The sequence below is a fragment of the Dermacentor variabilis genome, chromosome 1 (assembly GCF_050947875.1).
Source record: "Dermacentor variabilis isolate Ectoservices chromosome 1, ASM5094787v1, whole genome shotgun sequence".
NCBI classification, from domain to species: domain Eukaryota; kingdom Metazoa; phylum Arthropoda; class Arachnida; order Ixodida; family Ixodidae; genus Dermacentor; species Dermacentor variabilis.
The window spans coordinates 290,176,075-290,192,779 of NC_134568.1; the positions used below are offsets into that span (position 1 = coordinate 290,176,075).

The following is a 16,705-nucleotide window of genomic DNA, read 5'->3' on the forward strand; positions in this document are numbered from 1 at the left end:
GGAGGGGAGGAAAGAGGAAAGGAAGAGCAACTGGACAAATTTAAAGAATAAAGTAGAACACGCAGTACAGATCACACACAGTATAGGGCCGGTCACTGATGGTCACGCTACTACAGAATGTCGAATAGAATAGTTTCGATGCTACAAACGGTGAACCTAAGTTAGTTAGCTATAGAAAAGTAAGTAGGGCGCGATAAGCCTGATCACGTTTAGACGCACAACCACTGGGGTATAAACATTCGTCGAGAGTCGTACACCGCAGGCCAAGGAGATGATAGTTTCTCACTAGCGACATGCGCTGCACACTGAAAGCGGGACACTCAAATATAAGGTGCTGAAGTGTCTCGCAGCAGCCACAAGACGTACACGATGGACTTGCCACATGTCCTTGTCTGCATAAACATTCGTGCACGTTCACGCAGCCAACCCTCAGCTTGAGTAGTTGTGCTCTAGCGCGACGAGGCAAGCCTCGACCGCGAACACGGGGCGGGAACGTTCCATTTGCGACGCGCTGGTCTGGATGCTGCTTGAGTAGGTGGCTACGAAGCAGCAGACGAGCGTCATCAAGCTTGCACTTTGTTCCAAGTGAATGTGCACTGAGAATTCGCTGACTTCTGAATTCACTGATTCAAGTGAATTGCAATTCGTCGATTAAAATAATTAGTTAAAATGTGCCTCGGTAAACTTTTGTTGAATATTTCAACAATAAATTTCCATTTCTTGAACCCGTACGTGATACCAGCTCAATGAATATATTTGTGTCATATGCCACAGGTGATTAAAAAAAGAACTGTGTTAACTCCAACATAAAACACCTGGAATAGTCGCCGAAATCGGCAGCCCGGGTTGTGCGGTCGCGTTTGATCGTACTGATATGTAGTAAACTGAAGTATCGGCAGTAGAAATGACACTGCTTCGGGCCCACGTGGGAGCGGCCCGCGGTGTCGCCTAAGGGGAGTCGCTTCTCAGGGTCCTTTTAATATATTTCTTCGTATCCGTATCCGTATTGCTTCGTACACATTGCTTCAGAGATATGTTACCGCAATGCGATTTTATTATGTAACTACTTGTGGCCTAAAGAACAGCATGCGTACCTTTCTTTTGAGTATGCCCGTGCAGTTCAGGCGCACTGTCGAGCTTGTGTACAAAATAAATGTATGCTGTTTGCCTGCAATTATCCTCAGGTCATGCAAACGGACATGAACCCGTTAGAGTCGGTTTGAAACCCCGCTTTTTTTTTTCCGGCTCCGGAGTTGAACCTTAACTGAACCGTTCTCGCTGTATCGGAACAGAAACCGAAACGAGAAAAAATTTCGGTTCAACTACCTGGTTAAAAGATGTCAGCAAGGAAAGGTGTTCGACCGGACGTTTTTCTTAGAGAGCTGGAGGACTGGGGCCGAGTTCACAAAACTTTTCTTTCGTACGTGCTCTTTGCCATTGGCCTGTCTCCTTGGCCAATAATACGTCCGGAATCAGGATTGGCTGGAATTTTCTCTTACGAGCAATCCTATCGCTCGTAACGGGCCCTGAAGTGTTCCAAGTGCCCCCGCGATCCTTGCGTTGCATGTGAGAAAGCAAATGCTGTGTGCAACATTGTTGGCTTTAACTGGCAGTGACTCAGGTGAATGTCCTCGCACATTACAACAGCTCGTGCGCAGTGTCAACTATTTTGCGATCTCGACTCCCCTTGGCGCTCGCCTTTCAGGACCCTTCTTGATCCCCATGTTGTTCCACACACCGTCGTTGCAGGTGCCATTTTGTTCTTGTTTCTTCATTGTGTTTTCTTTCCTCTTTGTAGCACTGGTATTATTTTTTTTTATTCGGGGACATTATATTTATTGATGTCAGCATGTCCATTGACATACCTATATAGTATATCGTGGTCCCGTGTTTCCAGTGTTCCTTATTTCTACGCCATGTACACGCGACGATGGCCATAAAAGCCGCTGCGCTGTTTCCGTGGAATCTGAAAAAAAGGAAAAGAAGAAAAGAAAGAAACATTATACAAAAGAAATGAAAAAAATTGTACAGAAAACTGTTTTTTGAGCTACTATAAAACCGCTTTTTTTTTTTTCTTTCAGATTACTTGGGTCAAAATAGTGGCAAGTCCAGGATGGCCAGCATCGGCACACCACCTCTTTTCTGCCAGATTTAGAAGAAAGATTGTACGTTCTCTACAATAAAAATAAACTGAGGATAAGCTCGAAAATAAAATAAAATTAAGGCGAAAGTACAAGTCGTTCATTTCACGCGTAGTTTGGTTCAGATTCGCTAGTTAACATCCCAAGCCAACACAGGAGCTTTCAGAAACGCCCTGCAATGGAGAGGCTCCGGGTCAACATTTTCCCGCAGTATTGTTGTAGAATAGCAACCTATAATACGATGAAGTACATCGACCAACCAGCCCGGATGCCCGTCTTGCAATTTTTTTGCACATGGGGTTCTTCAAACATGAACCCAAAGCACGATCACACGCGAGTGCTTTTGCATTCCACTCTCATCGGAGTACGGCCGCCCCACCATAGGGGATAGAACTTAAGTTATCGTGCTAAGCCGCAAACACCGTTGCCACTGCAGCCACTGCAGCTGGTGACGCACGGTTCAAACGTACGTATTGTGCGGTACAAGTAGGGCTCCGTGTTTTCGGAGTTTATTTCATGGCGGAAATTCGGCGTTTATCGGAGTTTATTTTTCGTAAATCCCTAAGTTCCCCAAATTCGGAGTTTAATTTTGCATTATTTTCAATACTCCAAAATCTTAGATGAAATGCTATCTGAACACAAAAACATCAGAACACACGAAGCGTATTTTTGTTGTCTGGAAGGTTTCAACGCACAAACACACATACACACAAGCACAAATACTTGAATACAAACCACCCATGTTTGTGCGTAGTACAACCTTAAAGCTTGTTGTAATAGGCGCAAGCATACTTTACGATTTTGCTGTCACTGATGGAAGGGCGCTCATTTCAATCGATTATTGTTAGCCCTTTCAACGTTTGCGCTAGAAACAGGGAGAGCCAGAAGACTCAGCACGCATCGAGAAAGTGCTGGCCACTGGGCAATGGGAAGTATGCAAAACGACAGGGGTTCAACAATGTTACTAATTTCATAGCTCTTATATTTCGCAAAGCCACTCATGAGCCGGCTCATGTCGTCAGTTTCAAGAAACAAGTCCTTTGTTAAGTGTGCGATGGTTGCGATCTACGAGATACTGTTGACGTGAGGTAAAGTTTATATCGGCCAAACCGGCCGATGTATCAGTGACCGCTCAGAACATGCCCTTTATCGAAAGGCTTTCGTCATATTGGCCGTTAAAATCGGTGTTTATTGGATAAATCCGAATTGTCAAAAATTTTCCCGGCGAGCACTTATCGGATTTTTTCGGATTTATCTGAAAACAAGGGCCCTAGGCATAAGGCAGGTATGCTTGCACAGGTATATACGTGAGGTGAGGCGGCAGACCGTACTCCGGATGCGGATACTTTGCAGCACCACCAGAAAAGGAACGCATAAACTTCCGCCGAATAGTTCTACACGGTCTTACACGGAGACTTACACGGAGGCTTACTACTACACAGAGACTTCTACACGGAGACTTACAAAGAAGCTTGAAAACAAGGACCGCGCAAAGAGCGATGGAACGAGGACTGTTAGGCGTGACGTTAAAGGGACAGAACCGCTCAGAACATGAATCTAGATAACCCCACTGATGGAATGATTCCCTATCGTAGTGGCTAAAACGAGCCATGTTTTTCTAATTGAACGTGGATTTAATTTTTTAATTACTCGCTAAAAGTCGCGAAAAGTGACTTTTGGCGCCCCACGCGGCTAAAACATGAAGTTGCATAAGAGGTCTACCACGTGACCTTCTAATATAGTGGACGTGGTTACTGGCCTTTCTGTTAGTATTGAAATACAGCATACTCTTTATTATTATGAGTTTTCCCTAACTTACAATGTGCAGATAAGCCTTAGTTTGCAGTGAGCAGAAAAGTAGCGCTGCCTTCGCCTTCGTTTTCGATGAGTTAGCTTGGCCTGTCTATCGACAGAACAACGACGACGGGGGTCAGCTAGCCATGACGTAGGCGTGTACTTGGGAAAAAACGCGGTAACAATAAAAAAAGTCTGTACAACAACGTGAACTTATTGCACCAGATTTTTATTTTCAAACGTGGTTGAAAAGGTCAAAATTTTGGCGGTTAGCCACAGTTACGCTCACTTCTGTGAAAGCAGAACGATCGGTGGCTTTCACAATTTGCGAGGTGGGCTATCGACATCGCTCTCACTTCTCAGCGTTGCTGGAGAAAAGACTCCTACTTTTTTAGGCTGCTCAGATCTCAAAATACTGCTTACTAAACATCCACGCGCTTTTGGAAGTAAGCGCTGCAGATGTAAACACTATACCGAGGGTGAGCTTTGCGTCGCGCCATAAAAAACTAGGTCCATAAAAATCGGTCGTCAGTCCCTTTAAGAGACAGGAAGAGAGCGGTGGCGAATCAGAGGGCAAACGATATTCTAATTGGCATTAAGAGAAAAAACGATGGAGCTGGGCAGGTCACGTAAGGCGTAGGTTAGATAACCGGTGGACCATTAGGGTTACAGAATGGGTGCCTAGAGAAGGGAAGCGCAGTCGAGGACGGCAGAAGACTAGGCGGGGTGATGAAACTAAGAAATTTGCAGGAGCTAGCTGAAATCGGTTGGCGCAGGGCATGGGTAATTGGAGATCGCAGGGAGAGGCCTTCGTCCTGCAGTGGACATAATATAGGCTGCTGCTCATGATGGTAACGAGCACGACATAACACGGACACATAACACGCACAAAAGACACAATATACGGAAATGAAGTATCTCGTTGAGACCAGTGTCTCGCAGAAAAAGTTAAAAGCACAGGATACACTACTCTATGGTCACTCATAACTGCACGTATATAGAGCAAATCACGCCTCAGCCGTTCTCCAGCTTGCGTGCAGTCCGCTGTGACTCGTTAGTATTGCTTAATTTGTCGACATCCGCCGTCCTCGCACAATGTTTGCGCAGGCACACTTTTTTTAACCAGTTTTCCCTTTATTTCTTTGATCAGTTAATGATGATACCAAGCCGTAGCGTAGTTTGAGTTGAGGCAGTCTAAAGGAAAGCAACGCTTTGGCCCGAGCACTAAAGCGGTCAGTGCACTAAAGCGCGGTCGCACGCGAGCCGTGTCCCCGGGGAGGACGATACCACATCGGTTGCACGACGCGGGCTCGTTTCCGGCGATAGGGCGCCGCTGGGAACCATCTCGGGGACGCGCAAACGCGATCGGCAGCGGAAGCCAATTAGCGCACCCATCGAGCGGCCGCCGCGACGGCGGGCGACTCCTGAGACGGGATGGACTACGCTGGTCTCACGGGGCCGCCGGGCGGCGCTGGTCGGGACGCCGGATATCGGCGGCGAGCCCTGCATACTGATGAGCGGCAGCGGCGACAATCGCCGCCGGGTTATCGGCTTCGCGCAGCGCGGGCAGTTACACTCGCGGGACACGCTCCTTATCGCCGCGCTGAATGGACGTCCCGCGCACGCGCGCGCGTGCGCCTGCGAGTGGGTTGCTGGAATGCGCGCGCGGTCCTGGGCTCGGCGCGTGGCGACAAGCAGCGGCGCGGCTTCGAGAGGAAACATTTATCAGCGGCCGACGCAGCTGCCACCACCTTCCCGCCGAGTGAGTCCGACGCGAGGAGTAAATGACGGGGGGGGCTGCCTAAGAGCAAACAGAGAATGCGCGAGTCCTTGGATGAGAGGCGTCTTGGACTTGTTGTGCGCGAGAAAGAGAGCGCCGTGGCGCACCGTGCCAAGTTTCACAACGGGACTTTCGAGCCCAATCAAGAAAACGCTCGAGCTTGGCGCGCGGTTTGTTTTCCTCCAGCGCTGATTACGGCGCGGGCGGTTCTGGGCGAACGCGCGCCTCTCGTCCGATTGACCTCGCCGCCGCTCCGGCCACGAAACCAACCGATTGGAATTTCATCGAAGGAAAAAGAAAAAAAGTGAAAGAACGAAAGCGCTTCTACTTTTAGCACGCTCGCATCGCGGCCGGGCCGGCCGCTGAGCCGCGCTGCAAACACGCCGAACGGTGGGCAGCTCGCGCCCGCGTGCAAACACTCGCTCGCGACTGCACCCCCCCCCCCCCCATCCCGCGCACGGGGAACAAAGACGCGGGCAGAGGCGGCCCTCCGAAGGCCGTGGCAAACCCGTGCAGAGTACACACGCGTCGGTGGCCGTCACCCGGGCCAAGAAGAAACGGCTCGACTGACCGTGAACGAGGTACTTGTGTGAACTTGGCACCACAGCGATGGGCGAAAACAGACTTAAAAAGTTGGTTACTCCTCGGAGAACAAACGCGCTCCGCTAGACGTCTGCGGGAGACCTCGATTGGCGGCGCACCTGAAAGGCTGCCAGGCTGAACGGCTCCCAAGGACGCAGATGAGAAGCCAGCGAATTAATGTCACCGTCAAATTGCAAATCGCCAAATTAAGGACGGTTTTCCCAAAGAAGAGAGCACTAATAAGTGTAATCACGTCCACGCACATTTAATTTCATCATGAGGGCTCGTAATTTACTTTCATTCCACGATCGTGCCACATCTCGAGACGGAAGGAGCTAAGACCTAGTAACGCAGATTATGGAATACGGTGCTTTAATTGAAGTCGAACATTAACTACGATGATACAAGAAATAGAGCAAGAATATGTGACGTTACGTCGGTACATACGGAGCTAGCACAAGTTACCTTCCAGAGTTAAAAAAAAGAATGCGACGACGACGACGCAGAAGAAGTAGAAGAAGAAGAAGTGCGGTTTAACGTGTGTTTGAGGAACACCTTTGTGGAGCTCCGGGTTAATGTTGACCACCAAGGTTTGTTTAACGTGCACCCAAAGCACGGCACACGAGTGTTTTTCGTCCCCCATAGGAATGCCAAGACCGCACCCACGACCTCGGTCTTCGCAGAGCAACGCCATATCCGATGAGGCACCGCGGCAGGTCTTTGCCCTTCTTGTATTCGTAAAATGAAATGGTAGTAAAGCACATGTAGGCAGCGAAACTTCCTGTGCATTACTCTCAACCTACAAATACCCAGTGTAAACACTGCTTGTCGCCGCAACGCATGTTCAGACGATAGTTAATATCTGACCATCATGAAGCGGCGACAAATCTATCTCCATGCCAGACCATGTCCTGGTTTATGCTGGTCATGCTCCGCAGCCGTAATCTCCGTCTTCTGTGCACCAAGATTAGCGAAACGGTAAGTATACATGTCTGATGAATATTCAACATAACCCCACAAAAGTAAAATAATTCCTTCGGCTTAAAATAAGGTGAGCGTGGAAGCCAGCACAGAAATAATTCGGTCAAGTCTACAGCCCGGCAAATACAGCGCCTGTGTATATGATGTTGCTCAATTTAGCAATCCACATATTTCGATATACATAAATGCGATTCCGTTATTTCCATATTGGTGTCTTGATACTGCTGTGAGGTCACCCATAGGTTCAGCGTTTCGAGGAGGATAATTCCTGTTATTGTTTCTTCGGCGATCCAGCAGAAAGCGTAGATATTTATTTATTTATTTATTTATTTATTTATTTATTTATTTATTTATTTATTTATTTATTTATTCATTTCACTGAACGCAGCACAAGAGACCATTGAGAACATCAGAAGAGTATAGGCTTGGGCTGGCTGGTAATCACTGGTTGGTAAACACAGAGTTGCTTACGTGCCTTGCAGGCGGGGGGTTGTGTACAAAATTCTACTCTCGTGTGGAAGGTACTACATTGGCCAAACAGGCAGATGTTTGAATGTGCGTTTCCAAGAGCACAGTAAGAAAGTGGGAAATATTTCCACACACGGTCATCTGGTGGCCCATTGAAAGAAAGTGTGTTGCACAACCACCTTGCCATCCCTTGCTCGATAAGACGGTCATTTTGTACCGGCACCGCAAAGACCTGACAAGAGAAATCAAGGGAGCATCTGAGATTGCACGGGCAGGTGATGTATGCGTCAGGAGGCCGTCTGTGGCATTATTAACTACAGCGCTTGAATTCGTGGCATGACGGCATGTGGCGTTTTTGTTAAGCCTCTTATGTCTTTCTTTCCCTTAGCAGAATCAGTTGCGCATATATGCTCCTCTTCCGCAATAAACGCTATGTTGAAAGTTAGCGCTTGTCCTGTCTAGTCTATGTCGATCGTACTTCCCGCGCCCGATAACGGGAGTTGTCGTACCGCCCACTTTTATTTTCATTTTTCTTATTATTTACACATCTCAAATAAAAAAAATTACCGACGATTACGTTACTTCCTAATGCGAAATTTGAGCGCAGCAAATAAGCTGTTTCACCTTTTCGATAGATTGAGGCAAAGAAATCGAGCAACACATGTATGCGCTATCACAGAATTTTTTTTTTAATTTTTCACACGTATTCCTTTAACAAAGACTCCACTAGGTAAGCTTCTGCTTCGGCGGCACGCACCTCTGGATTCTGACGGCGACGGCGCTGGGCCTCTGCTCTGGCAGCTCGTTTAGCAGCAGCAGCAGCAGCAGCAGACGGAGGACTTCCATCGGTCGTCTCGCTCATGGCTCAGAAAGAACTGACAGATAATTTCGCAGTGGCGAACGGCAGCGGCAATTTCGGCTCAGGCGGTGCACATATACAGATCCGCCGCCACCGATCTGGCTCTCTGATTGCCACCGCACAGGGGTTGCATTGGAGGAGGAGCGAAGAAAGGAATTAAGTTCGAGCCGGCGCTTTGACAACCGGAGACTCGCAGGAAGAGGGGGGAGGGGGGCGGCGTGTACACCCAGCGGCAAACGATGGGGGCAGAAGCGCGCGCAGCAAGCGGACAACACGATAAAGGGAGGAGGGAAGAGATAGCAGCGACTGACTGATGCCGCTGACGCCGATAGTGAGTCAACCCCAGCTGCGGAGTTGGTTTCAGGGACAACGCCGCCGATGCCGACACAAACAATATGATACCCTCGCTTCCGCAGCGCTAAGAACCAGGTCTAGCCATGGGAAGGTGGTCACGTATTCGTCGACGTGCCGGGGCCTACGTGAAATAACCGGCGCGTCGGCAACTGAAGAGCACCCTATCCGCCACACAAGAACAGGGGGGGGGGGACCCTTTCCTCCTCTTTCTGCATGGCGGCGACGGTGTTCTATGCAGTCACGTTATCTTGACTCTCTAGCGGCGTCAGCGGCATCCAGCGGTATCAGTCGGTCGCTGCTAGCGCTGGGGGGATGAAAGGGGGGCGGAGCTGGTTACGAGGCCGACGACAACGCCGACGACGACGCGAAACCCAGGAACGGACGCCAAAGAGCTGCGCTCTAAAAAAATGAAGTCATGTGGTTTTACGTGCCAAAACCACTTTGTGATTATGAGGCACGCCGTAGTGGAGGATTTCGACCACCTGGGGTTCTTTCACGTGCACCTAAATCTAAGTGCACGGGTGTTTTAGCATTTTCCCCCCATCGAAATGCGGCCGCCATGACTGGGATTCGATACCGCGACCTCGTGCTCAGCAGCCGAACACCATAGCCACTGAGCAACCACGGGGTGTAATTCAAATAAAGGAATAGTTAACTTTCCCTATACTTTCCTTGGCTTCATTGTCCGTTGGCTTCACGTCCCTGTGATTATAAGAAAAATCGAGCTTTTCCTTATCCTTTTCCCTATACCATACCTTTATCCAGCCCGAAGTTTCTTCCCCACCCCCTCACCCTTTCTTTTTTCATGCTTGCGATAAGCAAAACATGAGAAGGGGCTTAGATTCGGAGCAAGTGACATGAATTGCGAATTCTACGCAAAGAAAAAAAAAATTGTCCCAGTGTCGAACGACGCAAGATGATATGACCCGCTAAGTACTGTTTGCCATCAGAACACTCCTTCATTAACACTCACATAGTCATCAAATAATGTGTGTTCGTAACAAAAATTATGATCACTTATGACCACGTGCGCTCCGAAGAGTCTCGAGTATGCGAAAAAGCTGCTTATTTGTTCCTAACGCCCTGTTTGTGCTTTTCGTAAACCACGCTTCATGACGTGCAATGTATTGACAGACATCTGCTAATGTTGAGAATACGAGGGTGTGAACATTGTTCTAAATTAATTATGTGAAGCGGCTATTCATTATTTGAACACTATTGTAAAAGTATTCACCATTCAATTTGATTCACTTTTGGCACTATTCGATTCGTATTTGATACATTTTAAGAAATTATTTCGACACCCTTATTAGCTTGTCTGCGCTTTTGCTTGGAGATGCAATATCTTCTTTTCAAAACTGAAACGCCGTCCGCATCCTAAAATATGCCGCATAACTATTTGCTGAAGGCATGGATGGATGGATGGATGGATGGATGGATGGATGGATGGATGGACGGACGGACGGACGGACGGACGGACGGACGGACGGACGGACGGACGGACGGACGGACGGACTGTTGAAGTGAGCGTTCCCTTTTGAAACGGGGTGGTGCAGATACGACCAAGGTCCTTATTTTATCATTCTTCGGCGCAGTGTCTTTTTCTTCATACCCGAAGTAAAACATTATCGTACCCTTCATAGTCTTCGTTCCTACGTGTACGCCGCCAATGTTCCAACTGTCGGTTACTGTATACCTTTCTTTTCTTTTACCTTTTTCAGAATTAGCAACATTTTAGAAAATCGCCTGTGTAAGGAAGCACTATTATATTCTCTGAAGCAGATTGCATAAAGAGGCGGAAGTTATTTCCGCGAGAAATCAAAATACACAGTTGATTAAGTAATATTAACTTTTTATCTGTTTGCCTGACGGTACATATTCCAATTTACGAATTGTAGCCCATGAGTTCACTATATATATGTAGGCATCAACTCGAAGCATATTCTGAGGATGACACCAGTTTCGACATATCTGTTCCGAAAGTGGGCAACGAAATGCATTAATCTCCCAGCCATTCCTTGCCTGCAATGGACAAAACTTCATTTTTTTTTAAACGTAAGAAGGAAAACGGCCCATTTTACAGCAAGTTTGGCAGTGCTTACCTCAAAACTGATGCTATAGTTGCAAACTTCGTGCCAAGTCGATGCGCCTTGAGAACTCACTGACTTTAATTTGCGGATTGCAACGTGGGCTATAATGTTTATCAAATTTTTTTGTTTATTAGTCCATCAATCATTCCAATTTCTTGAGCAAATGATGTCTACTTCCTCGAGCAGACAAGCTATAGCATTACAATAATATCTGAAAGAAAGTTTGTGTTTACTCTTAAAATACACAAATACTAAAATACACCTGGCCGCACATTCCCCAATCATGTACTTATAGCACAAGTCCTCGGGCAAGACACATTTGCATCCGAACGGACATTGCCACTGATTCCAACAAAACATGTTCGATGACTTCTTTATCAGCGACACAGCGCCGCACAGCAAACAGCTTTGTCCTCATAGAAACCACTGCGCGTTACGCCACGTGCGCGTTCACCGAGTCAAAGGAGCGTGCGAGGCTCTCGCCAGGAAAAAAAAAAAAAAAAGAAGTGAACGCGTTCGTCTTCCGGTGGAGGAGGAAAATGAAGAGAGAGCTGCCTCGAAGAGCGCATTGTTGCTTTGTTCGTTAATCAGGCACTGTGATCTGGTGCACGCGCGCGCATTACGCAATCGTACGCCTCGTGAAGGTCGGCAGTTTGTGTTTTTCTAACAGGCCGAAGGAAAATCTAGGCCACGAAGCAGCGCGCCCGGTGCTCGTCGAGACACAAAAGCAAACAGAGCCGAGCAGTGAAGAAGACCGCTGCCACTCTCGGGGTGAAGACGAGACACTGCGGCCTTTCCGAACTGGATCGTCTCTGTCGACAGCACACACGAGGTCGTGTTTGCTCGCGTTGGACGCGCGCGCCTTGCTTGGTTTTCGTGGCCATGATTGGCACCTGGCTGTGGCCGAATGGTGCACGGCCGGCTACTCTGCGGCCTGGGTCACGCCTGTCCGAGCGGCGTTTACGCTGTTGCCCTCGGTGGCCGCAGCGAGCGATGGAGGTTTAGACGGAGGCGACGACAAGTAGCCTGGTCGCTGACCAAACACGACTCAGGTGGAGGTCTCGCTCTGAGCGGATTCTGCCGATGAATCGGCTCCCTCGCGGTCGGTGCTTCTCCTGTAGTCATAGCAGTTCTTCGTTACGTGCATGAGCAAACCTTTATGCCGCATTTAGGCTGATGCCCAGGAACCTGCGGCTACCGCAGTCTGAATTTCAGATAACAAAGAAAACCTCTAGACAAGCCCATTGTAAACCAAGGTAAAGGCCGCTATTAGGTTGTAAAAAGTCAGGACCGTAAAAAGCCCGGATAGCAGCTAGTTGCGCCGATAATAATATTTGCAGTCTATATTTTATTCTATTCAGTTACATTTATGCAGTAACCGCAGATACGGCCCTTTAATTTATTTTATGTAATAGCTCTCTAACTTTCCTGTCACTTTACCTCCTCTTCCCCTGTCTTCCCAGCGTAGGGCAGTAAACCGTATCTTCCCCTCTGGTTAGCCTCCCTGCCTTTCCCTTATCCTCTCTCTCTTCTAAGTAATACCGGTTATTTTTGCATCATGTTGCAGGTAGGTTACTGACATGTTTATAGCCGATGCTGTACGATTTACAGGCAATCATTTCGATATGCATGGCATGGCGAATTAAAATAGAAATACCCAATACTTTTTAACTTGAAGGGAGTTACGGATATTAGACAGTTAATAGTTTCTATTCGCGTTTTTTTTTTTAATCTTCCGCTGACTTGTTCGAGATCGTTTAGATTCTAAAATCCAACCCAATACGCGGAGATGACGGCGAAGGGCCCAGCGAGCGCGGCACAACTCATAAGCGCAATCATTGGACTCCAAGATCTTTGATGGGGAGCAATTCGCAGTACCGGAGGTTTCAGAGGTGATGTCGCAGACAATTGGCAACTCGCGGTAACATATGTAACATGTTTGCTTTGAAAAACAGGATGACTGTAAAAGGGGGCAGGACTATCGTCAAGCTTTCCATCTTTTTGTCTTGTATCCTCTTTTCAAATTGAAAATTAAATTAATGTGATTGATGATGAACTTGTGCGTCGCTTTGCAAGCTGCGGGATCAGCTTCCAAATACGCATCCAATGCAGGGAGCCGTACTTCGATTTCTGCCGGGGTAATATTTCGTCCAACATACCGCTGCTGTCACGCGCTTATAGAGCAACGTTAAAGAAAGAGTAATGCCACAAACGCTATAAAAAAAAAATTATGAGTTTCCTCCCGGCGACATTGACAATAAAGCGAGTGAAAGGAAATTGAAGATCAGCCACCCTCCCATTGTTTTCGGTGTACTAGTTGTAGATGTAAAAACGATCAGAGGATCATTTGCAGACATTGACGGGAGAAAACGAAGGATGGCGCTACTTTAATGCTAATGCATCAGGTCGCCCTGTGGTGCCACTTTGCCAAGAGCTGCGTCATTCTTCTCGTTGTTGCGCATCGAAGCCACGCAGAAAGATTTGAGCAATACGTGCTTGACTGGACGCGCGTGCCTAGCGCGTATACGCTGGCACTTTCTATGCGCCCTTGCCTGCGCTTTCTCCATTCTATTCTTTCGCGCATAGTAAAGCCTAAACCCGGCGGAGTGGGCTCTCGCTGCTCGTAGTATACACGCTGCGTCCTTCTTATCGTGGCGCGGTTGGCACGGGTTTGACAGCAGGCCTTGCGGCAGGCCTCCATTCTCCACGAGCTGCCGTGGACACGCGTCCCCGTGAATTGAGACGTAAGCCGGCACACGCTCCGGGCACGCCGCGCTTGACCACGAGAACAACCGCAGCGGCGATGCGTGTTTTTCCAGCCGACGGTATACGCAAACGGAAGCGAAGAGAGAGAGCACAGCGACGGCAGGCAAGAGGCGAACAGAAACGAAGCCAGAAGAAGGAGGAACCGAACTCGGCCTGGCCACAGAGTTTTGTTGCGTAAATTCGAGACTTTCTCCCAGCGCCCCCCTACGCGCATTGGCAAGCTCTCGCTAATCGGTTTCCGGCGCTCACTGCAGCCGTATAATCAGGCAAACGAAGCAACGGGAGAAGCCAAGTTGAACAGCTTCCACGCGATGAGACATTCGCAGTCCGCGAGCAAAGGTCGTTGCTGTTTTCAGTCGGCGAAACGCTAGTTTTCCCCCCCACACGGGAGCGTAATTGTTGCGCCGGGGAGAGAGAGAGTGGCCGGCCGCGCTCTGTTTGTGCCAAGTGCGCCAAGCGGCGACCAGCGCGGTGGCGAGAGCGCCGCGAGCAGCGGCCGTCCCTTAATTGACCGCTGCGTGCAGGCACGTCTTCGGCGCGCTGAGTGATGCCGCCACCGCTGCTCGCGCGCCGTAGCATCCGGTGCACGAGGCGCTGCCAACTGGCCCTGCCGCCTGGCGTGGCCTCGCGCTTGCGGAGAAAAAGGAAACGCGCGTGTGCCTTCGAAGCGGCTACCGTGCCACACTGCTTGCTGGATGGAGGCCCTGCGCCGAGCCTACGTTTGCCACGTGCCGCTCTTGGGTGATCGCAGACGTATACGGTATAACAATCGTCGTGGCTGGTATAAGCATCGGACGTAAAGCGCGAACGTTCGCTACACGTGTTCGAGAGAAAACGCGGCTTGCATCCAGAGCCGTAGCCGCATTCGGTTCGACGATAGCACCTATAAGAGCGAGCTGCGCCCTCCAACCGTTCACTCTTCTCTGCCGAAGGTCCATTCCTGCATCGCGTCTTAGCGCTGGCTTCCGATTGCGGCTGCGAAGCCGGCAGGTCGGTGCGCGACGCGCCACGCTATGTAGAGTGAGTGGCACGCGCCACCGCGTTCGCTTCCAACGCTGATCCGCGGAGGAATGCGTGCGGCGAGTTCTCTGCCGTCGGCTGCCGAGCCAAGTGGCAGCAGCTGCGACGACAGAGGCGCGCCGCGTTCGACTTGATTTGACGCCCACCGCGAGCCCCCAGTGACAGAGAGGCTTGCGGCAGCCCGACCAAGATGCCGGTGCGCGGGGGCTCCGTGGGCTTAAGCCTGACGCATTCGTCCCAGCTGCGCCTCCACGCCTCGCACCTGAAACAGGCACGCGCCTGCGCCATCGAACGACGGCTTCGGGTTCTAATTGCTCCGCGTTGTTGCGTCGAGTCGACGAACGCACATCTCACCCAACGCTCGGGCCGCCGAGTCGCCCATGACTCCGTCCAATCTGTTCAATATTTGCAGCCGCGAAGGAAGGCTCATCGAAGCTAGAGGAGCAGCCAGAGACGTTTTAATGCGGTATCAAATTGTAAATCGAGCGTAAATTGTCGATGTACACTGAAGCAAAAAAAAAAAAAAAGAACTGTTAGCAGTTGTTATTGATGTCACTGTTGCACATAATCGCGGATATTTATTTTACAGCATGCATTTGTGCGTTTCCAAGCTTCCTGCTTTGTCAGTTTCTGGTATAAAGGCAGCATGACTGATGACGTATGCATACAGACTCGCCTTCTTGTTTCACCTGCAGATGTACTATTTGATCGTTTGCAAATGTCCTTTATTAGGGCTTCGCCGCAATTTCACTTCACCGTTGTCTCGGTGGTCCTGGGCGTTGCTAATAGGGTCAGATAATCGGGCGAGCTGCTCGTTCGTCATATTTTCATTCATGTCACGTCAGTCATATTCGTCTGTTGCAATAATTCTCCCATCAGGTGGGTGGGATTCAGCCGCGATGCAGTCCAGCAACATATTCAACTCCCATTAATGTCGATCCGTAACCACTGCTTCCTTTTTATTAGGTAGGCCGACGACTGACTTGACACTATTTTCCAAATGCTTATTCTTGTATTTCTTACTATGTCCGATCTCTTATATTACTCTTATAAATATAATGACCACAATTTGCTTCGCATATCTTAACAGCTTTCGGTATTTCACACCGGGTCACCTAGGTATGCATTTACTTGCGTTGCATACAAAAAATTGATATTTACGTGCTTGTGACTTGTGTTATATAGCGTGTTCAGTGTTTGAGGCTTTGACAGAGCCCTTCCTAAAGAGACCTTTCTCCCGCCGACTGTTTTTCACTTTAATGATAATAATAATAATGAAGTGAAAGCTGACGGAGAGAGGCCCAAATAGCTTGGTGGCTTTGTAAACTCGTCGCATTTTCCCCCTGTTGTCATTCCTTTATTATTATTATTATTATTATTATTATTATTATTATTATTATTATTATTATTATTATTATTATTATTATTATTATTATTATTAATGTTGGGGCACGACCGCATGGAGCCTATTTTATTACGCGTGCATCACCCGAGGAACTCCTGCGTGCGAATGGGCCCAGGTACTGACAGACAAGGTGCCAAAAAATAGAAAAAAGAAAACGAAAAAAAAACACGAAAGGTGTCGCTCTTTTTCGCCGCGCCGCGAGAGACCGCCCCCCGATTGACCAACGCGCGCCGTAGCCGCGGCGGCGCACATGCCGCCTCGTCCGGCGGAGCTCCAAAGAGGGCCGCGGTCCGTCAAAAACACGACACCGTTCTCGGTAAATCACGCGGTCGAATTTGAAACAAAGCAGCGCTAGAATTTATAGCGATGTTCCCCGACGGCGTATTTTACTCGCGTCGACTGGGCGCTTTTCTTGCGGCCCCGTTTGCGTCGTCGTCGTGCGCCGCGCGCTGTCGCTGTATATTG

General features: G+C 48.9%; 1 protein-coding gene across 3 annotated transcripts in view; it reads right to left on the bottom strand.

The window, feature by feature from the left end:
* Window positions 1-957: 957 nt before the first annotated feature.
* The window catches only part of LOC142567151 (uncharacterized), a 399,588-nt gene continuing 383,840 nt past the window's right edge, over window positions 958-16,705 (bottom strand). For all 3 annotated transcript variants that reach the window (XR_012825178.1, XR_012825177.1, XM_075677821.1), the window contains one exon: window positions 958-1,966. Coding sequence is in view for 1 of the 3 variants with exons in the window: in XM_075677821.1 (XP_075533936.1) it covers window positions 1,866-1,966 (101 nt within the window). In the remaining 2 variants the exon portion in view is untranslated. The remainder of the gene's footprint in view (window positions 1,967-16,705) is intronic.